The 26,254-nt window shown below is 36.6% G+C and overlaps 1 protein-coding gene across 5 annotated transcripts in view; it reads right to left on the minus strand.

Moving 5' to 3' along the window:
• Positions 1-26,254, minus strand: part of TDRD7 (tudor domain containing 7) — a 39,249-nt gene that overhangs the window by 6,662 nt on the left and 6,333 nt on the right. Inside the window, exons 1-12 of one of the 5 annotated variants that reach the window (XR_009153746.1) lie at positions 25,162-25,383; positions 21,890-22,102; positions 19,502-19,643; positions 18,361-18,568; positions 12,567-12,652; positions 11,398-11,615; positions 9,308-9,870; positions 4,872-5,058; positions 3,556-3,667; positions 1,754-1,956; positions 1,529-1,663; positions 928-1,011 (exon numbers count right to left, since the gene is read on the minus strand). Coding sequence is in view for 4 of the 5 variants with exons in the window: in XM_058171734.1 (XP_058027717.1) it covers positions 928-1,011; positions 1,529-1,663; positions 1,754-1,956; positions 3,556-3,667; positions 4,872-5,058; positions 9,308-9,870; positions 11,398-11,615; positions 12,567-12,652; positions 18,361-18,568; positions 19,502-19,643; positions 21,890-22,096 (2,145 nt within the window). In the remaining variant the exon portion in view is untranslated. Of the gene's footprint in view, positions 1-927; positions 1,012-1,528; positions 1,664-1,753; positions 1,957-3,555; positions 3,668-4,871; positions 5,059-9,307; positions 9,871-11,397; positions 11,616-12,566; positions 12,653-18,360; positions 18,569-19,501; positions 19,644-21,889; positions 22,103-25,161; positions 25,384-26,254 lie in introns of those variants that run through there. The other 4 variants (XM_058171736.1, XM_058171734.1, XM_058171735.1 and 1 more) reach the window with 4 other exon arrangements.

A 26,254-nucleotide genomic window follows, 5' to 3' on the forward strand; every position in this document is an offset into this window, starting at 1 on the left:
TACTGCTTATAAGCGCTATAAGCTTAGAGCTCAAAGCATTGTTAGAGACCCCACACATCCACGTCACAGTCTGTTTCTGTTGTTCAACTCTGGGAGGAGGTTTGAAAGTATTTCTAGCAGAACTACTAGATTCTGTAATAGCTTTGTTCCTTATGCCCTCAATCTTGTAAACTCACATGATTCTTTTTTTTCGCCGTGTGTGTGTGTGTGTGTGTGTGTGTGTGTGTGTGTATTCTTTGTGTCATGTATGTGTGTGTGTATGTAAATATACCAGAGGTGGGTTTCAGCAGGTTCTGACCAGTTCTGGAGAACCGTTAGCGGAAATTTTGAGTAGTTCGGAGAACCGGTAGTAAAAATTCTGACTGGCCCCGCCCCCATCTATTCTCTGCCTCCCAAGTCCCAGCTGATTAAGAGGAAATGGCGATTTTGCAGTAACCTTCCCCTGAATTGGGGAGGGAATGGAGATTTTACAATATCCTTCCCCCTGGCATGCGCACCAAGCCACGCCCACCAAGCCATTTATGCCCACCAAGCCACACCCACACCCACAGAACCGGTAGTAAAAATTTTTGAAACCCACCACTCAAATATACATGTAATGGTTATCTTTTGAGAACTGAATGCAATGAAATTTCATTTTAATGTATGCTGATTAGTGTACATTTAAAGTGACAATAAAGATTCTACTCTACTCTACTCTACTCTGCTCTAAAAGGTAAATGTAAAGGTTCCCTTCGCACATATGTGCTAGTCGTTCCCGACTCTACTCTACTCTATATAATTTAACTTATAGGCAAGTAAGGAAACACCACTTATTCTTAAGCCAATATTCAGTTAAGCAACCCACTTAGAAGATATTAGAGCATAAAACCTCCAAATTTTAGAAAAAGTTTTTCTGATATGCTTTGTCAGTATTATATAACTTACCTCCACTCTAGCCCATTTTCCTTTATAGTTAAGCAAGCAGATCATGCCACAAAAAGGTAGCGATATCGAATATTCTGTTGCCTGCTGGAATAATTTGAAATTGGATTATGTGATGATAGTGGTTACTATGAAATGTAGGATGAATTCATAGTGCTTAAATTGCTCACACCCTTAGTATTTACTTGTAATTAATTAACAAATACCACAGTTATCTTATTCCCATTCCAGAGCACCAAAAGATGAAAGCATTGCCAACAAGCCTGGAGCAATCACCATTATTAACCATCCAAAATGAATGTTGGATGTAATACAAAACATTCAGCAGCCACCGTCTCACAGTATTCAAAGATCAAGGGATTTCTATGTTAAATAAATATACAGGCTTCCTTCAGCATGGGGCATTTATTTTTAGCATTGCAAACCTACTACAGCTAGATAAATATATTTAGTTGCTTTTTTAAAAAAAAAATACCTATCCTACACTAGTCTGCAAAAATGAGTGACCAATAGCTTTGAAATTCATTACTTATTTATAAGGGAGTTGCTAGCAACTGCCCTGGAAATCTTTTAAGACAGAAGTCAATGTTAAAGATAGACTTACCCTGTGGTTGAAATAGTTTTCCAGTTTCTGCAAAATTTCAAAGAGTCTGGTCAGGCCCTTCGATGGCACTTGGCAATATAAAGTTCCATCTGAGCAAACATTGGTTACCCGGACATCTGTATACACTGCATCTACCTACAATGAAAAGTACTTAAGATGTTGAATGCCTCTACAAGTTAAAAACTTCTTTGTTTTATTAGTGTTATAAAGGGGTGAAGACAGTACCTGAAGATGAAGCTCAAGTGATTTATCCTGTAGTACCTTCAGACAAGTAGCATTAATGTTGATATCATCATCTCCTGACGTGTCATATAGAATAATACGGGGAATGTCACTTTTTTCTAGTATTTCAACAGCAAATATCTTGCCACAAGTTTGAGATTCTACCATTTTTACCAAGATTGGATCATCATCAAAGGCCTCCAAACCTACGGTAAGATAATCAATATATATACACATATATATAATACGCATTACAAACTAGAGCTTTTGTTTTTCAAAGTGGTTTTAGGACTGTCAATGCTTAGCATAAAGATTGTATTGCAATATTGAAAAGAATTCCACCTCTCTATTTTTTCTTCTGGCAACTTATTGTGCTTTCTTTATTTTTTAAAGAGAAGTGCTATAAGTATTAAGAAAGCTTGCAGCTCCCGGTGTTGTAAAGGCAAGATCAATACCTGCTGAAATCTAAAAAACTAGAAAGGTGAATAAATCATAGGCTTCTAAAATTTCTGAAATTTTTATTTCCTCTTTCAATAGCGAAAGAACCATAAAAACGACTATGTGGAACTTAGAATACAACATAGTTAAAGAAACCAGATTTTCTTTATGGGGAATTCTACCACAGTGTACACAAATCTTTATATTTATCAAATATCAATGGGGTTTCTACAAAATTGAACTGTCTTAAGGATCATAAAATGAATTTTATTTCATTCTCGGATTGTACTTTAATGTTACTATTGCTTGCAAACATTATTCAACTATTTTTCTAATCAAAAGGGATCAGCAATGGACAGCCCTGCTACCAATTCAGATACTAACCAACATTCATACTATAGAGCAGTGGTAGTCAACCTGGTCCCTACCGCCCACTAGTGGGCATTCCAGCTTTCATGGTGGGCGGTAGGAGTTTTGTTTGATACTGAAGCACTTTCCTTTTTTTTAATTTAATTGACTTTTTAAAAAAATTTCATAGCATTATTTAAAAATATTTTCATTAGGTTTTCATAAAATTCCCCGCGACAATTTAAATTTCTGAAAATATACTATTTGTATCGCCCATGCATAAGTTTAGTTCACGTTACGTTAAGTGAAACTAAATGGTGCTTATAGTGCAACCGCAAACAAAAGAGCCTCATCCCAGAATAGCTCACGCATCTCCCCCCACACCACCCACTGTAACAGACAAGCAGAGCTGGTAGCCGGTGCCCCCCCAACCCAATCCACGATGCTCCAGAGGCATGTGCAGATGACGATACACGGTGCATTACTGTGGAACCGGTGGGCGGTTAGAAAATGTTACTACTAACAGAGATACAAAAGTGGGCGGCAGGTATAAAAAGGTTGACTACCCCTGCTATAGAGTGTCACCAATATCCTGAAAAGTATCAAAGTCAAATTCTAACTCATGTCAGCTAGAAACAATGGCTCTGCTATTTTCTTATGTGCAAAATGAATGTGCTGGCAAGATTGCCTAATAAGGTGGAATGAAATTCTGGAAGGTTTTAAACAGATTATCAAATAAAAACCTTTTTAGCCCAGATGAATGTTTTTATTGTACAGTTTTTTAAAATAAATATAATCACAAAAAGAGGTCTGCCTTGATCTCACATTGATTTCAGAGAAAATTAGTCATAAGGTCAGCCCATTTATTGTGTCAACTCTAAGAATACAAAACGGCCTTGCCAGATCCTATCTTCCAAGCCTGCAAGATTAATATAGTCTATAATCTCTTTCCCCCTTTTGTATTAGGATGCTATGCAAACAGCATTTTGTACCTACAGAAAGAAAAAGGCACATCTTACCAGCTAGTTTACATTTGGAAGCCTGGAATGGCAATCTATAGAACTGCTTGGCTAATTTGTACACTCTGGATTTTTCAATGATTTCATTAAAACCATAATCAACGTAGCATACCTAGAAACACAACAAAGTAAGAGATAATCAGGAATCTTAATTAGTCACAATATAGTTCTTTGCACTTTCCCTGGGATTTGCCTTTCAAATGTGGCTACAACTCCCATTATCCTCAGCCAGCACACCAACTGGCTGTTAAAGCTGCAAGCATGCTAATAACAACCCAACTGCTTTACAATCATGAGAAGCTATTAAATAAAAGGCTTCAAGTTTTCAGGAGAGCGGGGTTTTTGTCCTGCAGTTTCTATAGCCTTCTTTCCCTTCCAGAAAAAATGGAATATTCAGGGATTTTTTTTGAAGTGTACTAATTCTTAAATATGTTTTGCCACCATGCTGAGATAAATCCATGCCACTGGAAATATTAAGTCATAAGATATATAACCAAGTTATTCATATAGAGGATTATTTCTGTTTACAAGAAAGATTAAAAATATTCTATTTTTAAGAGATTTTAGTTACAATAGGGATTGACTTGTTTCTTCCTTATTCCTGATCTCTTTCTGTCCCAAGGACCATACAGAGAACAGGGAAATCTAAATTTATTTTACTTGTGTTCTTTCCTATATGTTTGCCCCCATCTCTGGTCAGGAGAAAGGGACTGATTAATATTTGTTGGCATTTTAGGTAAACTGCCAAGTGCAGTTCTCAATATGTAGCGGCCACGACAGCAGGAGCTGATGGGAACTGTAAAGAGAGCCACTGTGATGTAGTGGTGAAGGTAATGGACTAGTTCCAACCATGGAAACTCACTGGAGGACTATGGCCCAATCACATTCTCAGACCAACGTAGCCCACATGTTGTGGGGCAAAAAGAGAGGAGAGAGTAACACAAATATCACCTTCACATTCTGAACGCAAGACAGCGTATCAGTATAATGAATAAACAACCCACATCCCAAGAATTACAATTTCCTCACAGATGGGATACTGTTATAATAAGTAGTAAAAGACAAAGTCTCAGTACTATTTCAGAAGCAGAGATTTTAGCAGCGAGGCAAGGACAAACCGTTCTATTGCTATACCTATTGCTGACTTCTCTGGTTGCCTTAAAAGAATTTTACCAAATTCTTTGACTGGATATTTTTAATCATATAATCAGAAATACTGATGGGGGCTATAACAATAAAAGAACTGATTAGAATGGAATTTGGGACCAGCATCCATTGTTTATATAATTTTCAGTACAGCCACTTTTTGCACTTGCCTTTATTCTATTGCCCTCTGTTGAAATAATCTGTGCTCGCAGCCAAGCATCTTCTTCTGCAAGTGCAGCAACCACTTGTCCAACTTTAGGAGACTGGATTTGCAAAACTGAGGCATTCCGGCTGTACCAATCTTTCATCTCTTCCTCCATGGATTCCTGGGCACCAGAATAGTTTGCGCCCACATACCTATGGATTTTAGTTGGACACGACTTAGTATAAATCAGTAATTACAATCGGAGCAGTTGAAGTGTTAATACAGATAGCCTTTGACTTACAACCATTCATTTACTGACCAAGGTTTTACACTGGCACTGAAGAAAGTGACTTATGACTGTCACAACTTCTCCACAAGTCACATGATCAAAATTTGCATGTTTGACATATTTACACTGATTGCAGGGTCCCAGGGTCTTGTAACCTTCCCAGCCAGCTTCCAAACAAGCTAAGTCAACGTGGGAAGCTGGATTTGCTGAATGATTGTGTGATTCACTTAACTACAGCAATTCACTTAACAACCATGGCAAAAACTGTCATAAAATTGGGTGTAACTCACTTAACTGCTTTGCTTAGCAATAGAAATTCTGGTCCCAATTGTGGTGATATGTTGAGGACTACCTGTATTCTTAAGTTAATGTAACTCAACTTTGGAATGTGTTTAGTATGTTTTTTATTATATGAGTTCTTAAATGCACTGATTTTTAAATTAAAACAGTCTGATTCCAAAATATATTTTAAATAATGCCTTCATTTTCTTACATATACTTTTTCGGAATGAGAGAATCCAATACAAGATGCTACGGTTTAAATGCATCCAATTGGAATTCATATTTAGATGTTACTTGAAGTGAAGACCCTGTTTATATATATATGTGTGTATTAATCAAATTTAAATAGCAAAATGCAGTGTACTATACTGATGCTTGCTATAATAAGGGAAGTAAAAAAATATATCTTAGCAACGGAAGAAAGATTTATAGGATCAGATGTACAGTAGCTACTTGTGGATGAAGGCAGTTTATTACCAATGAAGAAGAAAAAAGCAGCATCAAAATAGCACAGAACCCAAAGATGAAAGATGAATTACATGCATGGCTTGGAAAGTGAGGTGTAATTGAATCAGAGTTACAAAAGGAGTAAATCATGAGTACATTTACAAAGAGGAAAACAAAGGGAGTTTGACAGGATAGGCAGCAGGAACTGCTGACAGATGAACCCATAGACATAGAGGAAGCATTCAATCTGTTGCACTTTGATTCTTTGCTGAAATTGTGGCAGTCTGGTGACAAAGCTTGGGGTTGGTTGGTTGGTTTTTTGTTTCGCTTTGTTTTCAGTTTTAAAATGCCACAGCATTTAAAACAATTGGGTTATTTATAGAAATGTTAATAAAATAAATGCAGCAGGATAATTGTAAAAAAAATTATATAAAACTGAACAGATTCACAAATCAGGCAGAAATACAATATTGTTACTAAATCACTTCCAATGAAATCTATACAATATTTTATATAATGAATGCATTGTTTGAAATCCTTGAATGCTATAAATGCAAGTTTACACAGGAATTTCAAGTTTATGTTCTTCTGAATATGCCTGATTGAAATATATATTCTCAGTGATGACCCAAATGGTAGTAATTCAGGATAATCACAGTTTAACTCTGTTTTTATGTTTTTAGCCCTTAGTAGATCCCACAATTTGTTGAGGGGTATGTTTCTGATATGACAATGTCTTTATGATCTATCTCTCCTAATAAAGCCATACGTGTAGCACAGTATCATCCAGAATGTTCATCAGTTACAAAAAGCAATAAACTAGCATGTAAAGGGGACACTTTTACCTAACGTTCAAAAAAATACTTGCTTCACTATATTGTCAGGTTATCTAATTTAACAATCAATTGATTTCAACTTCATCTTACCAACAGCGAGTATCTGTGGAACATCTGGGCCATTTGTATCTGCCGAAACTTTGAAAACGGTAGTTCTTCCCCATTCAAGAGTGGTGTAAAAAATTATATAAAACTGAACAGATTCACAAATCAGGCAGAAATACAATATTGTTACTAAATCACTTCCAATGAAATCTATACAATATTTTATATAATGAATGCATTGTTTGAAATCCTTGAATGCTATAAATGCAAGTTTACACAGGAATTTCAAGTTTATGTTCTTCTGAATATGCCTGATTGAAATATATATTCTCAGTGATGACCCAAATGGTAGTAATTCAGGATAATCACAGTTTAACTCTGTTTTTATGTTTTTAGCCCTTAGTAGATCCCACAATTTGTTGAGGGGTATGTTTCTGATATGACAATGTCTTTATGATCTATCTCTCCTAATAAAGCCATACGTGTAGCACAGTATCATCCAGAATGTTCATCAGTTACAAAAAGCAATAAACTAGCATGTAAAGGGGACACTTTTACCTAACGTTCAAAAAAATACTTGCTTCACTATATTGTCAGGTTATCTAATTTAACAATCAATTGATTTCAACTTCATCTTACCAACAGCGAGTATCTGTGGAACATCTGGGCCATTTGTATCTGCCGAAACTTTGAAAACGGTAGTTCTTCCCCATTCAAGAGTGGTGTAAAAATTAAGAATCAGCTTGGACTCAAAACTCAGTGGTAATTATGGCCAAAAAGGCCTTTACATAGGTCTGCTACCTACTGAATCCCTTCCTAGATTGAGAGGCCTTTCAAATGGTCATCTCAGAACTTGATTACTGTAATGTGCTCTATATGGGGTTGCCCTTGAAGACCACTTGGAATCTTTAATTGATCTAAAGTACACCAGCAATGCATTTTAATTAAACTGCCCTTTTTATTTAACTGAATCAAATCTAGGTCAAAACTATATTAATATATTCACATATTAGTAGTATGCCAATTATTAGAAATAAACTAGGAGAATACGAATATATTAGCATATTATCATACTGAGATATATATACACACACAATACAGATATAAACAATATGCACACATCATACAATACAAAATATAGTTTGACATTATACCAGTTTGAAATTACCAATACAGTAATTTAATAAAAGTAGTTGTAATGTAGGCCAAAAAAAAATCTAGTAGGAAACCATGATTTTACAGAATAAGTCTCCTAAATTTATGTCTATTTCTGACAGTCAGTTTCAGAATATTGTTCTCTCCCTCTTTCACACTGAAATGCAACTTTTAATTTAGCATTTATAGCAGATCCTAGTTTTCACAATCAAAACAGGGGCTTTACCATTCAATGGGTTTTATTCAACATAAATTCAGCTCCAATTTTACTATTTCAGATTTATTGTACAATTGAATCAATTTAGAAAGGAAATATATTGTCAGAATTTTAACATGATTATTCTGGGAAAAAATGTGTAGTTAAAACTTTATGGACTGTATCCAGTAAGGTCGAGTATGCTTCAAAAACCTACTGACAGTAATAAAGGTTTGATGTATTTAAAAAAAAATACACAAATGTTTTAGATTTCATGTTGTTTTTTCAGGTTTCCATCTGAACTTGAAAAAATATGCTGCTGCTGTAATGAACTGAATTACAGTGGCATTTTTTTAATGTCTTAAAAGTTTGTGTGAATCGAAGCTGCTTTATCCAATAGGAAAGAAATTCAGCTTTCATGTAAGGTCTGAAGTGCTTTTTCCAATTTTTTTAAAAAAACATGTCTAGTCCTAGTATGCAGTTAAATCTCATTGAAGTCTTAAGAGAATGGAAATTGCCTGATACTGCAAATTTTTCCTGATACTACAAAAAATCCTTAAGATTTTTATCCCACCTTTTTTATAAATAACTCAAGGTGGCGAAAGTATCTAATACTCCTGTGTCCCGTTTGTCCACAACAATTCTGTGAAAGGGGTTGGGCTGAGAATGCATGACTGGCCCAACGTCACCCAGCTGGCTTTCATGTCTAAGGCAGGACCAGACCTCACCGTCTCCTGGTCTCTGACCAGCACTTTTAACCGCTACGCCAAACTGTTTCTCATTCATGGAAATGCTAGATTTTCATTTACATTCTTTTTTCACTATCTCCCAAGCTATTCTAAAGGATCTCCCACACATTGGAACAGATTTAGGAATTGGGTGGGGGAAGTGCGGAGAATTCCAGGATGTTGTGAAAATCCCTTCTAACATCCAAAGAAGAATCTGCCGGAATAAAGAACCTTCAACAAACAGAGACAATGCATAATAATACACGCCCATTAAAAAGGTAAAGGTTCCCCTCGCACATAGCACATATGCAACTATAGTATAATGTATAGTGTGTGTGTATATCTATATATAGTATATATATATATATATATATAGTATAATATGCCCATTAGAAGTGTTCTAATGGAGATTTCCCCCCCCCCATTCTTACCTGTGATTTTAAACAACTCCATGCAATGTCAAAGAGAGGTTTATAAACGTACCTAACAACAACGTCATTTGTAGAATATAGGTCCACTACCAACACAGATGGTGATATTTCTTCTGGGATAATTAAAGGAGGTACAGGAATGTGTTCAAAATCATCCCCCTGGGAGTCCTGCTTTGCTTTAGTAGACTGGTGCTCGGCTGGTTTCTGTTCGCCTTTGCATGTGGAGTTCTCAGCGATAACAATCTGTGGGTGCTCTTTTGGCTTTGCATAGAGAATTGCCTTTTTTGGCTTTTCGGAAATGTAACTGACCATACATACATCTGAAAGCAAGTCAAGGTTGTCCAAAAGATTCTGAGGCAAGGCTGCTTTGTATGTGTCTTCATATACCTTTGGGAGTGCATTAGCCCAAAGACCACTGGAATATTTTGTCAAGATGGCTGCGATATTTTGCTTGAAGTCTCCGTGGATGGTAGCAGTTTTAGTTTCCACACTCTGTTTCAGTAAAGGAGGCGGAGGCTTTCTTTCTTGGCTTGAAACGCCCTTTCCTGGGTGATGCATTTTCCCAGGAGGGTAGAGAATTGTATCTCTTTGGCCGCCGGCAGATATCTTCTCTGCCTTTGAAAGAACAGAAGAAGCAGCTATATTAAAAAAACCACATTGAGTAAAATATTCAAGCTCAACGCTACGTAAGCTCAGTCAAGACCTAGATATTTACAAGACCATCTTCTCCCAGAGATCTCTGCTAACCTTTCAGAACTGGAAGAGAAATCTCCTCCCTCCAGGTCCCAACCACCTGGAATGCCATCTGCAGATAACCCACAGTTGCTGGGCCTTCTAAGTTGCTGTCCCCTTCTTTGAAACAGTATTCCTCTAACTATCCAATAGGCATGCTTTTTGTAAAACAGTACAAAATTATTGTAATTTTAGTTATCTCAGCAACATTTTGGTGTATGTGGGGACATATCTGTTCCCCTCCTGAAGGGTAAAATTTTACACCCATTATGCTTTTCCCAATAATTAAATAATTTTGATATTGTATATTTCTTTTCAACCTACTATTGTTTAGAGGTCTAACATGCTAAGTTTTGCAGCAGCATATAAGGCTATAATATTTTATATATATATAATATATATAATAATTTTATATATATAAACTTGTGAGAAAAGACTGTCCAGATTTTGGAAGAAATACTTGCCTCTTTTGCTTATGTTCAGGTAAATCTTTCCAACCCAAATCACTTACTCTGATTGGCTGAATCTCTCATTTTTCATATAACTATGACAATTTATTACAACCATGGTCCCTAAAGGTACCAGACTACAACTCTCATAGTTACCAACTGATGTGCCCAAATGCCATTCTGTCTAGGAATTTGGGAATCAAAAGACAACACATCTGGGAGCATCAGGAAATGGGAATCAGACCTAGGTATCACTGATTTTTAATGGGCGTTTTAAAAATGAGTTAATCCTGTAAACAAACATTTGGAAATAAGTTTAGGTTTAAAATAAATTGGAAAAAGTCTCAGTGGACTATGCATGTGAGAATGCAATCTTCAAGTTACAGCATAGTCAGTAGACTGTTAATACAGAAAAATAATGTAACTTATTACATTAATAACAGATATTAAAAAACTATATTTAAGGTGGCAATTCTCTTTAAATCCATTTCGAAGAATTTCCATTGAATCATGTCTGGTTTACCTCAGAGCGAACAAACAAATAGATTTTACCTGAGTAGTCATGTTGTTTGACAGAATTTTTAAAAATCTTCATAATTTGAGAATTAAGAACTCTGCTGAGTTCAGATGAGAGGCCTATACAGAAGCACATCAGTTACGTAAGTTCAACTGATGATTTTGCTAAGGTACTTACCTCTAGGATTCTAAAACATGAGATCACCTGCTGTAAGTTCATCAGGAAACCCTCAACAACAATTTTATTCAGAATGGAATTCTATATCTTCCTATAGACAAGCTTCAACATTTTGATAATCCTAACAGATTTTTACAAGCTGATTTTAAATTCTGATTTCCAAGTAAACCATCTTAAAGATTTTTATTTGAAAAATTTAAACATACATTCAAATCAGAAAATTAGTCTACAAATAATTTTATCTTCTGTGATAAAGTTAGCACCTACCACACAAACATGTGGCCAGTATTCAAATTGTGCCAGCAAAGTTGTATTAAAGTCTTCATCATATGCCTCTTTGTACAAGTGTGGTATCTTCGATAACCATATTCCATTTTTAAATCGACTTATGATGTCCTTTATTCTTTTCTGAATCTCATTTATATCAGTATTTGAGTTGCGAGGGGGCACTGCTTGCATTAATTGTCTTGGTTCTTTTACATTTTCTGCAAAAGCAAATACATGTTCTTGAATAAATTTAGTTTGAAAGCAACAATAATCAAAACTATTAATAGTATAAATGTGTGTTTTATAGTGTGTTTTATTTAATAAGCCAGAATTAAACCATCACACAAGTATTGTAGTAATTAGATTTTCTTTGTGAGGGGGGATGATTCAGAAATCTTTAAACACAATAATTGCAACTTTTAAAAAATTAAAAACGTACATAAATATTCAAATAAGTACAAATAATGAATTTTCTTTCACCTGTTAAGATACTCCCACAAAGCACTATTATGTTGCAAATTTTAAAGCAAAGTTGGCTGTTGATGATTACATATAAATCCATTAATACACAGCCAACTGTCATAATAGTTGCGTCTTCCCTGCCATAGCACAAGTTCTTTTTTTAGGTGCTAAAAGGAATGAATGTGTTGGCGCTGCTGAATTACTTCAGGTATGCTTCTCCTACAATTCTGTTTTGAAGTTAAGCTCATTATTCTAAATGTGTAAAAGTAACAGAAAGTAAAGGAATGTATAAATACTATATCAATCAATGCAAACACAAATTCCAAATTGATCATAGAACAATGAAGAGGGAATGCCTAACTGAATGCAACCATTTTATTTTCACCTGCAAGACTTTCAGGTCACAGTTTAGATTGTGAAAGTACATTCAGTTTGATACATTAACACACTCTCATCTGTACTCACAGATAAAAGAGTTTAATTTTATTTTTTTATAGAATTTATAAGACTACAGGTCATAATGCAGAATTCCTTTGCCTTAGGATATTGAGCCATGGCTCAGAATAAGCCATCTAACTTTATTTGCCCATCTAACTCAGAACTGTAGTCTTAGAAAACTTGCCCATCAGGGGATACTTAGTTTGGACATATCAAGTTAACTAGATAAAGCATGAATGAGAATTACATGTGGACCTCTAATAACATACCGTTGATGTCCAAAGGCACATTTCTTGTCAAATAAACTTGAAGCTCTTTTTGAAACCTTGGTGGAATCACAAGTCTTCTCTCAGGCCTAAAAAACGAAGACTCAGATTTTCATTTTTTAAAAAACTGCAACTAAACAATCAATGTATCATATAGACTCTATACCTGCATTCTTGTTTTCAGGTGCTATGGCTGTTACCTTACTAAATAAAATAGAACTATTTTATTCCATGCAAGTTATGCTGAACAACTGAACGGAAACTCTTTTCAATAGGAAATCCACATAAATTTGGTGCTTAAATAAACATATAAGCAAACGAATATACCTAAACAAACTCGGCAAAACAAATTAAAAATTAGGTATCAGGGTCAGCAACAAGAAGCCAAAATGAAGAATTCAGCATAAATTATGAAAGCGGATTATTTTCTGTGCTTCTGTTTTTTAATGCAGTTTTTGTTCCCTTGCAACATCTTTTAGCCACACCATGCATTTATAGGTACAGAATCTCAATGCTACTGCTCATGAGGGAAGTTAAAATTTCCACCAATCTGTTTTCAGAAAGCCCTTTTCTGCAAGAACAACCACCACAGAATTCTTTATCTGTGCAGACCTCGCTGGCTTCATCATCAGAGAACATGGCAGTTCTTTGGACTTCCAGGAAAAGATTTTCCTGAATCTCCTTACCCTTGCATGGTTCAGTGACTAAACAAAGCAACCAGAAAATAAGCCAAGAAAATTCTGTTGCTTATCTTTGCAGAAACAAAGCTATCCTAAAAACCCAGCAACTCTAACCTCTAGTAAATTAGGAGGGAAAAACTTGAAAGGGGGGAATTGTGGCCATTGGCAGAACATTATACAGTTATTAAGTGATTTTCCCCCCATTTTATGAACTTTCTTGCCACAGCTGTTAAGTGAATCACTGCAATTGTTATGTTAGTAACACAATTGTAAAATGAATCTGGCTTCCCCATTGACTTTTCTTGTCAGAAGATTGCAAAAGGTGATCACATGACCCCAGGAAAGTTATCCACTGCAACAGTAAAAAACATGAGCCAATTTATATATTACTGGTAAACAATAGCTAAAATATCAGGTCTATTATGGTTGGGCAGTATTTGAGGGATCATGAGCCACTATTCAGTCTTTCAATCTTCTGGAATGTTACAGAAAGCAGTTAATATTGAACGATCTCCTATTCCGAAAATATAAGAGCTAGCATTTTTAAAAAATATACCACATAATGTAAGTCTCCTTCATATAACCACTGGATTTCATATTTTCATAAATGGGGTAACTAATAGAACCTCTGTTCACAACCATTTGTTCCATAACTTTGGTTGCAAACCGATTTGGTTGTGACCTGAACCTAATTTTGGAAATTTGGCATTTACAAAAAAAATGGCGCAAAAAAGGAAATCAGCCACGGGAATGGGGGGGGGGATTTTTTTTGTCAGAACCCAATTTGGTCATGGTCAGAAGTATTCATGATCACAGGTTCTACTGTATTGCTATTTCCATTGGCACTACAATTCTTGGTTAAAATTTACAAAGCACTTAGCAGAAATACTTCAATTCAATGCAGATCTACAACTGGGTAATATTTATTAGGTTCAGTCAAAACTGTATTGATTTTGGGTTCAATTTCAGCTGGTCCCAATATCCCCCAAACCGTTTTTTTTCCTTCCCAGGACCTAATAAAGATATTTCATGATCGACTTAAATCATCTGTTCTCTCGTGCATACCATCCTAAAGCTGTGACAGTATTTGGCCTTTGGGCATAAACTTTTTTCTTCTACTACTCACTTTCTTATTTTGCTCAAAATAGAGCTTGATGGAGCGTTCTGGAGAAATTCATAATTTTTTCATGAATCAACATATCTTTTTCTTTTAATTTTGTTGCACAGCAAAGCATTTCATTATAGGCTGCTTCCCCTTGCTAGATAGATTTTCTTCCCCTACTAGAAATTTATTTCCCAGAGAAATTTCAGGCAAGCTGGGAAAGAGAATATCTAGATTTATAGTTGCTAACTGTCCACAGCTATCTTTGTGTTTATATGAGAAACAGGGGAAATAATGGACTAACCTAGTATGGAAAGCAGAGTATATTTTAAACAGAGGTGTATAGAATATTTTGTATTGGAAACATGGTGTTCCACATTTTCTTACATACCGTATATACTCGAGTATAAGCCGAGTTTTTCAGCACATTTTTTGTGCTGAAAAACGTCCCCTCGGCTTATACTCGGGTCTCTGACTTATACTCAGTTTTGTTTTTTTAAGCCCTCGGCTTATACTCGAGTATATACGGCTTATACTCGAGTTTTTTTTTTTCCACATTTTGCGGACGGAAGCCCTGCGGTGCAGTGAGAGGCGGGCGGGGAGCCGCCAGCCTTCTCAGCTGAGGGAGGGAGGGTTTCCCCAACCGGTAGGTGCCTCATTTCCCACCCTCGGCTTATACTCGAGTCCCCAGTTTACCCCAGTTTTTGGGGTAAAATTGGGGACCTCGGCTTATACTCGGATCGGCTTATATTCGAGTATATACGGTAATTCATCTTCTTCTGTATTAAAAACAGCTGTGGTGGCGCAGTGGTTAGAATGCAGTATTGCAGGCTAACTCACTGCTCATTCCAGGAGTTTGATCCTGACTGGCTCAAGGTTGATTCAGTCTTCCATCCTTCCACAAAATGAGGACCCAGATTATTGGGGGCAATATGCTGACTCTGTAAACATTTAGAGTGGGCTGTAATGCACTGTGAACCTGTATATAAGTCTAAGTGCTAGTTCTATTTCTATTCATGTCTAAATCACAATGAATTTGGGAGATACAATCTCCACCTAAATTAACTCCTCTGTAAAAGAATTAAGAGCTGACTTGGAGAAGGTATGACAGAGACTTTAAAGGAGGAAGAAATCTGTTGTTAAGAAGGAACTTGAACAAGAGATTACAGAGTTCAGAAATAGAAGGAAGCATGACAAAAAAACCAAAGTACCCTGCCTTGATTTTAATATATGATGTACAGTGATCTGAGATAAACCTGGAGGCTTTTAAAATTCTACTACTGTACCCTACAACAATAAAGTAACATTCTTATAATTATTATGGTGTTTGTTTCTTGATCTGGCCCACCTCAAAGGGCTGACACTCTCAACTAAAAAGGACTGACAATAGTACTAATATATTCAGTTTGAAAGCACCATTTTCCTAAAAGCATAATAGGAGAATTAATAAGGCAATATGAACTAGTCTGAAAAATCCAGTCACAACAACAGTCCTTGCTGGTCTATCTGTATCATCATTTGATGATCTACAACAGCAGCAAACAATACATGGAGAAGTGATGGCACAGCAGCTGAGCTTGTCAATTTTGATTTTTTAGACTGAAAGGGGGAAGGGGAGAATACTACTAGATTGCTAAATATCTGGCATAAAGCTCATCTCTTTTCCTTATAATGGAATCTGCACAGAATTACAAAATGGGATATAACAGTTCAGTTTTGTCTAACTTTAAAAATGGACTATTACAGTACTATTTTAGATATATGGAAATTATTTTTCCTTCTTCAATACAGATTATTCAAGCAGTTAACAACTAAAGGAAATTGGTACAGAGTTTAACCTTCAGTACAGCTATGCATACCTAACGTATTAAGATTCTCCTAATATTGTAGAAAGAATCCCCAAAAGCTAATTTTTTGTTTCTAGTTTAGAGATATATAGTTTAAATTTTATGAAGGCAAATACAGATTATATGGTTTAGAAATATAGTTTATAAACATGTCTGTCAAACAGCTCTCTACACTTATAATGAAAAATAGTAATTTAAAAGCAAATATGTAAATATAGTGACAAACCTCCATTTACTTTAAAAATATAAATACATTGTACAAGTAGTTCTTGACTTATAAACAGTTGCTTAATGACAGTTCAAAGTTATGATGGATCCCCCCAGTTATTGCCCCGTCACATGGTCCCATTTTGAGCATTTAGCAACTAGCCCAAAATTATGGTGGTTTTCAGCACCCTATAGAATAGGGAAAGAGCAGCGAAAGCTAAGGGGGCGGAGTTAAGTGTCATCAGCTTAGAGTTATTAAGTTCCCACAAACAGTCCAAGTCCAAACTCTCTTGAATTCCATTGACCCTTTTTTAGTTGATTAGATTCTTGTATATAGACTTGAATAGTCTGTGCTGCAACATAACGTATGATCCTGATCCTTTGCACCTAACACAGTCACATGACCATGATTTACGTTTTTTACTGGTAGTACTTCTAGTTTCTGGCAAAAAAAAAAAAGCCCATTGGATACAATGGGTCCATTTAATGGCCATAAAGTTTGTTTTAACAACAGTTGTAAAAAAGAGAAAATCAGACTGGTCACTTGGTCACCACTTAATGACAGGTATGATTTACTACTGTAATTCTAAGCTCAATTATAGTCATAAATTGAGGACTACATGTAGGGTTAGAACTTAAGGCTGCACTATTCAATATTAATGCCTTCATTAATAGATCTATTAATAGCCCTGTCATCTAATCAACAACATTAAATTTGAAATTAACATTAATAGTAAAACCAGTCTATATTTAAATAATTGGAATAAGTAATACTTGCTTATGAATAAACATGAAGAAATGATGACTGCAGGTTATCACTTTATAATCAGTTATCTATTTTGCTAGCATAACTCAATCTTATTTCTCTATGGGCCTTTCAGATTGTGTATGTGTATGTATAGATGTGCTTTTAAGAGAATGTTGATTCTTGGCCACTGCCTGAACAAGTCCCTGCAGTTTTCTTGGCAACGTTTTTCAAAGTGGTTTGCTACTGGCCCTTTCCTAGGGATGAGAGAGACAGGCCCTAGGTCCCCCAGCTGCCTTCATGCTTAAGGCAGGGCTAGAAGAGTCTTCTCATTTCCAGTGTGGTGCCTTAACCACTGCACCAATCTGGTTCACCTTTCAGATTATACCAAACTCTAAATCAGATCTCTGAAAACTAAAGCCCTGTATAAAATAGCAAGTTCCCCTGCTTTTCCATTTCTTGACTATGTATGTCTAATGTTAACAACCGTTCATTCATATATAGGGAGATATATGAAGAAAGTGGAAAGTGAAGCAATTCATGTATTACACTAAAATATTGCCATCAGAAAGAATCTACTTGATTACTTGGGCTCAAGATTGTTACCTTGTGGACAACTGATTTAAAGCTTTATTTATGCCACAGTGTAGTGCTTACTGTAACATTTTAAAAATCATTATCAAAGAAAATATTGTGAAGCAATCTTCCACATGACAATATTTATCTCAACCAAAAAATCAGAAAAGGCCTAATTATACAATTTCTCTTCCCTAGGCTCTTGCATTATACAGATCTTCCTCTTCCTCCTTTAGCTAGCATTTTTCAAGTATTTCCCCATTAAGAAACATAGAAAATTGATGGCAGAAAAATATTTAATGGTCCATATCTAGTCTTCCCTTTGGATTTATGTTTTCTTTTCTTTTAATCAATTTAATTACTTTTAATTATTATTTTTATATTTGTTTTATTTTATTTTTAATTTTGTCCAATGATGGATGTTTGTTTATCCCAAACATGTTTGAACTCATTATTTTCTGACTTTCTCCTCTCCAGTGGAAAACAAGGGATGCTATTGGTCTATAATTGCTATAAGCTTTCACTTATTGTTGAAGTTTATATTTGGATTACCTGCTTAGACCATTAAACGGCAATTTCATCTTAAGTATACCCAGAGTTCTAAAATATCATTTCAACAACCATTGACAAGTTTTCTAACCTGTTCACCATGGTCACATGTCCTTGTATCAAAACTTCATTAGGTATAGCCGTCCTAAATTCAGGGGATAAAGGATATGATGAAAGGTTCATAGTAGGATTCACAACTGTATGGTTTCCCTTGCCTCTCAGCAGTGGGACTGTACCCCTCGTAGCCTCTTCTGAAAAACTCATGAATCCGGGTTTTCTCAGCGTGTCCTTTGGTTTGCCTAAAATACAGCAAAATAGACACAACATCCTCATTTTCTATTTGCCTATGACTAAGAAATATTTCTGTAGAAGTTATGTCTTTACCTGAATCTGATAAGTAAGCATATGTTGCATAAACAATTGATATCTAAATGTATAGTTAATTTTAATGTTACGAGCTTGTATCAGGCTTCTTCCAGTTTGGGTAAGATATTTCTCTCTCTCTCTCTCTCTCTCTCTCTCACACACACACACACACACACACACACACACACACAGAAAGACAGAGAGAGGGAGGGAGGGAGGGAGAGAGAGAGAGAGAGAGAGAGAGAGAGAGAGTGTATTCAACAGGCTACAAAGGGCAAGTCCAAGTAACACAATGATGTCACTGAGTGAGCAAAGTTGAAGCACTTTGAATCGTTGTGTATGTGTGCGTGTGTCCCACAGAAATAAACATCCAATATAATCTTAATTTGCTTTGGAAAAGGTAAAGTTTGCTGTTTTGAAAAATGCCAATTTGTTACAGAAGTTTAGCACAGACAAAAACTCCTGGGCAGGCAGGAGTGCATGTAGCCCATGAGCTTATAGGATAGTCATTTTGAAAGAAATATACCGAGTTGTTTAAGAAATCTTTATTTTAGAAAATAACCAAATACTGAAGAATGCACTTTTGTATCAACTTAATGAATTATGAACTTATAAATCATCATGGAATCATGAAATTAGAGGCTGAATTACAAAATAGATTATGGCATTATAGGCACAGAGCTTTCTTTTTTCCAAACATTAGCAACTTTACCATGCAGCTGTGAGGGGCGCATGAACTGTCCAAGCGTAAGTACAGTTCACTGCAGTCAGCAGAAATGCCACACTAGAAAAGCTCTGCCATGATTAGCAAGTAGCTGATTCATTCAGTGTGCTCTAGCATGGTGTTTTGCAACTGACAAGCTTACCTATTGAGGCGAGGGGGGTTGTATTTTTCAGCCTCATCTGGCAATTCACTTGCCGTTTTGATTTTTTTTTGGAAGTTCTCTGGCAGGCTACAAGCTTAGCAATTCTTGCAGTCTCCTGGCAAACAACAGCATGGCAAGTTACCTATGTCGGGTGGAAAGAAACATAGATGGTTTATGCATTAATAACTTTATATATTCCTAATTATGGGAGATATTTTTTGTATACTTTATGAAGCCATTTCAAACTCTCTTTGCATTGACTTGGACTATACTAAAAAGCAAGCTTAGTTTATACCTACACATATGCCACAACTCTACAGATTATGGTAATGTTAGTTTCCAAAGCAGAAAATATGGGACACTCTTAGGTACTATGTTATATGCTCTCCAGTGCCATTTAAAAGCATTGTGCTCAGCCTATATCTCAAACAAGATCAAACAAGCTATTGGTGCTTTTTTTTTTTAATGGCAATCAAATGGATTACATTGGAGAGATTGGCATGGTTGTTTTTTTGTTTCTGTAAGGGTATTTTTTGTGGATTTGGTTGATTCCCAAAACCCAGTATAGTACTAACTTTTTAGTTTATCAAGAAGCCCTGGAAACAAAGTTTCTGAGGCTGCAAGAGCTGCTGGAGGCCACAAAGAGAAAGGGAAAGATAGGCGATGAAATCAAACAGCTAGCATGAATTTCGTTGGCTTCTTTGGATTGGGTAGCACTTTACCTCTCTGAAGTTGGTACACAAGCTGGGCTCTTCTTGGCCTCACAACTCCTGCTAGAAGAGCAGGTGTGAATGGGAAAGACTTTGCATAATTTTATCTGGTGCACCTTTTGCACATTTTTCCTACATCAGTTCTTCAGTCAATTGTGTCCTAGTCAACTTATGGCTTCATTCCTGTAATGTGCTCTACATGGGGTTCTCTTTTAATAGCAAAGGAGGTTTTAACAGATCCAGAATGTGATGGTGTGAGCAGCAATAGGCATGCCTCAGAATGCCTATGTAACGTTTCTGGTTCGCGACCTACAGTGGTTGCTCAATTTTTTCTGGGTGGCATTCAAGGTATTGGTTGCTGTCTATCAAGCCCCATCAAGCACAGGGCCTGGTTACTTGAGGGATTGTCTCCCAAAATAATCTGCCCAGCCAATTTGATTCCGCAGGGTTGGCATGCTCCTGGGTGTCTTTGATTAAATAACGGCATCTATCAGGGCTATGAAAGCACACCTTCTCTGTAGCAGAAGAGGTTCTACCCAATATTTATTTTATTTATTTTGTCATATAAGCGTATATATATATATAAGCATAAGCATGAAATAACTATACAATATATAAGCATAAGTATGTAATAACTATATTAATTGGATATAATGAAAGGAAACAATAAGATAGGAACAGTAGGCACGCTTGTGCTCTTATGCACGCCCCTTACAGACCTTTTAGGAATGGGGTGAGGTCAACAGTAGACAGTTTTTGGTTGAAGCTTTGAGGATTTTGGGAAGAGGCCACAGAATCAGGTAGTGTATTCTAAGTATTAACAACTCTGTTACTGAAGTCATATTTTCTGCAATCAAGATTGGAGTGGTTAACATTAAGCTTCAATCTATTGTGTGCTCGTGTATTGTTGCAATTGAAGCTGAAGTAGTCTTTGACAGGAAGGACATTGTAATAGATGATTCTATGAGTTAAACTCAGGTCACGTCGAAGGCAGCATAGTTCTAAATTTTCTAAACCCAGGATTTCAAGTCTAAACCCAAGGATTTCATATGTGGATGGCCTACACTCTGCTGTTGTTTAGAACAGGGGTCTCCAACCTTGGTCCCTTTAAAACTTGTAGACTTCAACTCCCAGAGCTCCTCAGCCAGCTTCGCTGGCTGAGGGACTCTGGGAGTTGAAGTCCACAAGTCTTAAAGGGACCAAGATTGGAGACCCGTGGTTTAAAAGAACTATGAAGACCTGGCTCTTTGCCCAGGTCTGTGGCAAGGGACAGTGCACTTGCCAGCTTTAATGTTTTATTAATTTTATTGTAATTTGATTCTTGGGAACAACCCAGAGCCACTGAGAGCCAGGTGACATGCAAGTTTAATATGTTATTATTAATTACCTTTAAAACATGTACATTTCCTCAAATTTTTGGGGCAGCGCTCTAAAGATTTAAATGGATCTTTGTACATGTATTACAAATAATTAAGATAAAGACTACAGTACTGTTATCCCACCATGTGAACTATTCAAGGATAGTCATTAAAGTGGTAAGTATGCATAAATACTTGGATATAGGCTTTGCTTTGTGTTAAAATAATCACAATAAAGCTCTAGCAAGTTTCCATTTGTGGAATGTTTAGAATTATTGCACATTTATATATAGCTTAATTATAAAGGAAAGATATCTCACCTCACCACTTTTGCTAATTTCAATTCTAACAACTCCAGGAATACTCTTCAGATATCCCTCTAATGTAGCATATCCCAGCTGCTTAAAAGGAATCCAATCTCCAGTTAAAGATTTATATTCCCCTTGCAAATAGGAAAAGGGCACTCCAGTTTTATGAGATTGGAGAACAGCTCGAAGCATTTTTGCTACTAGATCTGCTTCCTGCATCTTTACCTGCAACAGAAATACAATTGAATTTTACATGGAAAATTGGCAAGAGTTATGAGTTTGAAGCATTAATATGCAAGAAATTCAACGGTTGTATATTCAGAATTTAGAACTAAATATCCCATCACACTAGGAAGGTGGGTTAGTTATTTTGTAATGTCAAAGCACCTGAGAATAAAATATCGCGCAGGATTGTTGAAAAGAATCTTGCATATATCAGCTTTTGAAGGAAAAAAAAACAGAAATGTAACAAGTGAAAGCAATAATAGTTTTCCTAAAACACAGAATATCCATGCTTAGAACCATTTCCCCCCTTAGAAAAATATATAGGAAATAAAATTTATATTTTTTGAAGTATGATACAAAAATGTCTTCCTTAAATAGCCAATAGGTAATCAAATCTTTAATCCTCTAAACTACACAGGTGGAGTAAACTTTTTCTTCTACTCTTAGTCAAATTTCCCCTTTTTTTATAAAACTGCATTCATATGCATACACCATAAAGGAGTATATAAACTATGGCACTCTTCTAAAATGAGTTCCTATCACAGGAAGTCCAGAATTTTCCCTAAAAGTTTGTATGGGCAATAGGAGCCATGTTCCCACTGCATTATTCTAACCTCTCGGAATGGAGTACACAAAATATAAGAAATAAATGAATCCCTTTCAGCAACCAAAATAGCAGGAGAATAAACAATCATTGGAATAGTCCATTTATTTTTTAAAAAAACCTTTGACTTGGGAAAATTGTAAGAAAATGCATAATACCCATTAGAGATTTAGCAGGTATTTTACTTGATAGTCAATTGAAAAGCAGAAAAAAGTGCTTCTGCATTCCACCAAATGCTACTAGCTTTCAGTACATTTCTCCAGCCAGCCTTCCTATGTATTGATATTATACCAGCCCCACGTTTGTGCATGTCAAAAGATAAAATATTTCCTTTACTGTTCTTTTTAAATATAGAATATCCTCAAAAATAACTTCCCCATGTCCACATGTAGAAGAGTTTGGCACATCTAAATGTTAAAATACTAAGTATGAGATAACTTCCATTGTTTATTTGACACATTCAATTCATCTACATATGAAATGCTGACTCATGCCCAAATCCAGTACTGTAGTTCACTTCGAATTTTAGGAGAAAATAGTGAGTCTTCAAGATACTGTTAACATCTAACATCGTCAGCTATATCGTCAGCTGGATTCTATCATATCGCAAGATCTCAAATGGACAGCTAACATCAAAAACATCATTAAAAAAGGACAACAAAGAATGTTCTTTCTGCGCCAACTCAGTAAGCTCAAACTGCCCAAGGAACTGCTGATCCAATTCTACAGAGGAATTATTGAGTCTGTCATTTGCACCTCTATAACTGTCTGGTTTGGTTCTGCAACCCAACAAGAAAAACACAGACTTCAGAGGATAATTAGAACTGCAGAAAAAATAATTGCTACCAACTTGCCTTTCATTGAGGACCTGTATACTGCACGAATCAAGAAGAGGGCCGTGAAAATATTTGCAGATCACTCGCATCCTGGACATAAACTGTTTCAACTCCTACCCTCAAAACGACGCTATAGAGCACTGCACACCAGAACAACTAGACACAAGAACAGTTTTTTCCCGAAGGCCATCACTCTGCTAAACAAATAATTCCCTCAACACTGTCAGACTATTTACTGAATCTGCACTACTATTAATCGTTTCATAGTTCCCATCACCAATCTCTTTCCACTTATGACTGTATGACTATAACTTGTTGCTGGCAATCCTTATGATTTACATTGATATATTGATCATCAATTGTGTTGTAAATGTTGTACCTTGATGAACGTATCTTTTCTTTTATGTACACTGAGAGCATATGCACCAAGACAAATTCCTTGTGTGTCCAATCACACTTGGCCAATAAAAATTCTATTCTATTCTATTCTATATAAAAGGTAGTAATTCTAAATGGATTTGCAAGATGAATCCAAACTAAAAGCTCAACCACCAGAAAAAACAACAATCGCATCTGCAAGACTACTGATATTTCCTAACACAAACTTGACAAATAACATCATTTATCAAATCTCAGTGTGGTTTGTGGTCTTGCTTATCAGACAAGCTAATAAATGCTGACACAAACCAATGGCACAAACTACCAAAGGACTGTCAGTCATCCCTATTGCACACTCATTACCCTTTTTCTTACAGATTTCATTTCACATTTGTGTTACACATCTTTGTGCCTTTAACATAAGATAACATAACAACAGAGTTGGAAGGGACCTTGGAGGCCTTCTAGTCCAACCCCCTGCCCAGGCAGGAAACCCTACACCATCTCAGTCAGATAGTTATCCAACATTTTCTTAAAAACAATACTGCTAAGTATAAGCATCAGATTATTTAAACACCCCCTTCGAAATATGAATAAAAATAAGCTTCATGCATCATTCTTTGCAAAGAAAAAAAAATCAAAGCAAAGCAAAGCAATAAAGCTGGAACGAGACACAGGTTGAAATTAAACTTTCAACCTGTGTCTCAGCAACTTGGGATGGCATGAAGGGAGCGAGAAAGAAGGGGACGAAAAATAAGTAATGCTAAAAGCGATCCCCAGCAGCAGCAATGAACACGTCCATCTCTCCCTCCCGTCTTTCCCCACAGTACAAGTACCAACGATTGCAATTCAATAGTAGAAACGGCAGAAACGAGAAACGGATCACGAAAGTGTCAACATAATTGTTTTGGACACGGATATATAAAGTATAACCCAAAACCTCCCGATATTTTAAGTCTCGGGGATTCCTCCTAATAAGAGAGTCACACACGAACCCCTTTCTGGTCCCACGGGAATCCGCGGGGGCCGGGGAAGAGATTAATTATTTTCTCCTACTTATTTTCTCCTATTAGGCTATCTGAGCCGGCCAAAAACACTAGACACCGTCGCAGCGATTTTTCATTTAAAAGGGGGGGGGGGGAAAGCTGTACTTCGGCCGGCTCAGACAGACCCTCCCGCCGCAGTCGTCGTCGTCCTGCAGAAAACGGCCGTTCCCAGCGCCAAGGCGGCGAGGAGCTCACCCAATTCCTAGGACTACCCCGAACGGTCCCAATTCGGCGCGGAGAGGGCGGCTCCCCCTCGCGATCCCGCTTTTCAACCTCGGCGCTTTGACTTCCCGTGGCCTGAACGCCGGGTCGGACCCACTATAAGGCCACTTCCCCGCTTCTCAGCGGCAGAGTCCTGTGTCAGCGACCGCAGAACCCTCCAACTCCTCCCCCTTCCCCAACTTCTCCCTCAGCTTCGAAATGACGACGCCTCCCCACTCGGGGGAAAAACAAAAAAAAAAACCGAATGTTGATGGCACACAGAAAGAGAAAAAAAGAGGCAGCAAATAAAACGTCCGCGCCTGCGCACTAGCCCTGGCTCGGCCGGCCGACCACGCCCTCGACCTCCAACACGTGAAGGCCGCCAATAGGATTAAGGCCTTCGTAGTAGGCGGTTTGTAGCTGATTAGCTGTAACTAAGGCCGATCTTCCCCAATCACGCGTATTCCTTACACCGTGCTTAAATTGGGAGCGCTTTCATTCGTCAGTGCTTTTCTGCTTATGAATGTTTACGTTGTTTGAGTTCCAAGTTAATTTCTGGACACTAATAAAGCACGTGGAATATGATTTGTGAGGCCTTTGATCGGGTGTGAGATGCGTTTTCCCCCCCACTGTTAAAAACAAAGCTCTAGCTCTCTGTTTCACTACTGGATCGGTTCATACAACAGGCTAAACGATGTTTTGCTACATTAGGTTTGCACAGCATATTAAATCATAAGACTATCATACTGATTTACAGTAGTTGGTGCAAGACACTGATTTGTCAAAAAGTCAACCACGTTTAGTAAAGCATTGTTTTTTTTAAAAAAAAAACAGGTGAAAATATAACACTATATTTGAAACTTTAATACCTTCACACAACACTCATTTTTTTAAAAATGGATGCAGTTTTTGCTCCATTGAGCTTCAAAAAGTGTCATTATTATTATTATTATTATTATTATTATTATTATTATTATTATTATTATTATTATTATTATTTATTAAATTTGTATACCACCCTTCTCCCGAAGGACTCAGGGCGGTTTACAGCCATAATAAGAAACAACAACAATATACACATAAAACC

The sequence above is a fragment of the Ahaetulla prasina genome, chromosome 2 (genome assembly GCF_028640845.1).
Source record: "Ahaetulla prasina isolate Xishuangbanna chromosome 2, ASM2864084v1, whole genome shotgun sequence".
In the NCBI taxonomy this organism is placed as follows: Eukaryota; Metazoa; Chordata; class Lepidosauria; order Squamata; family Colubridae; genus Ahaetulla; species Ahaetulla prasina.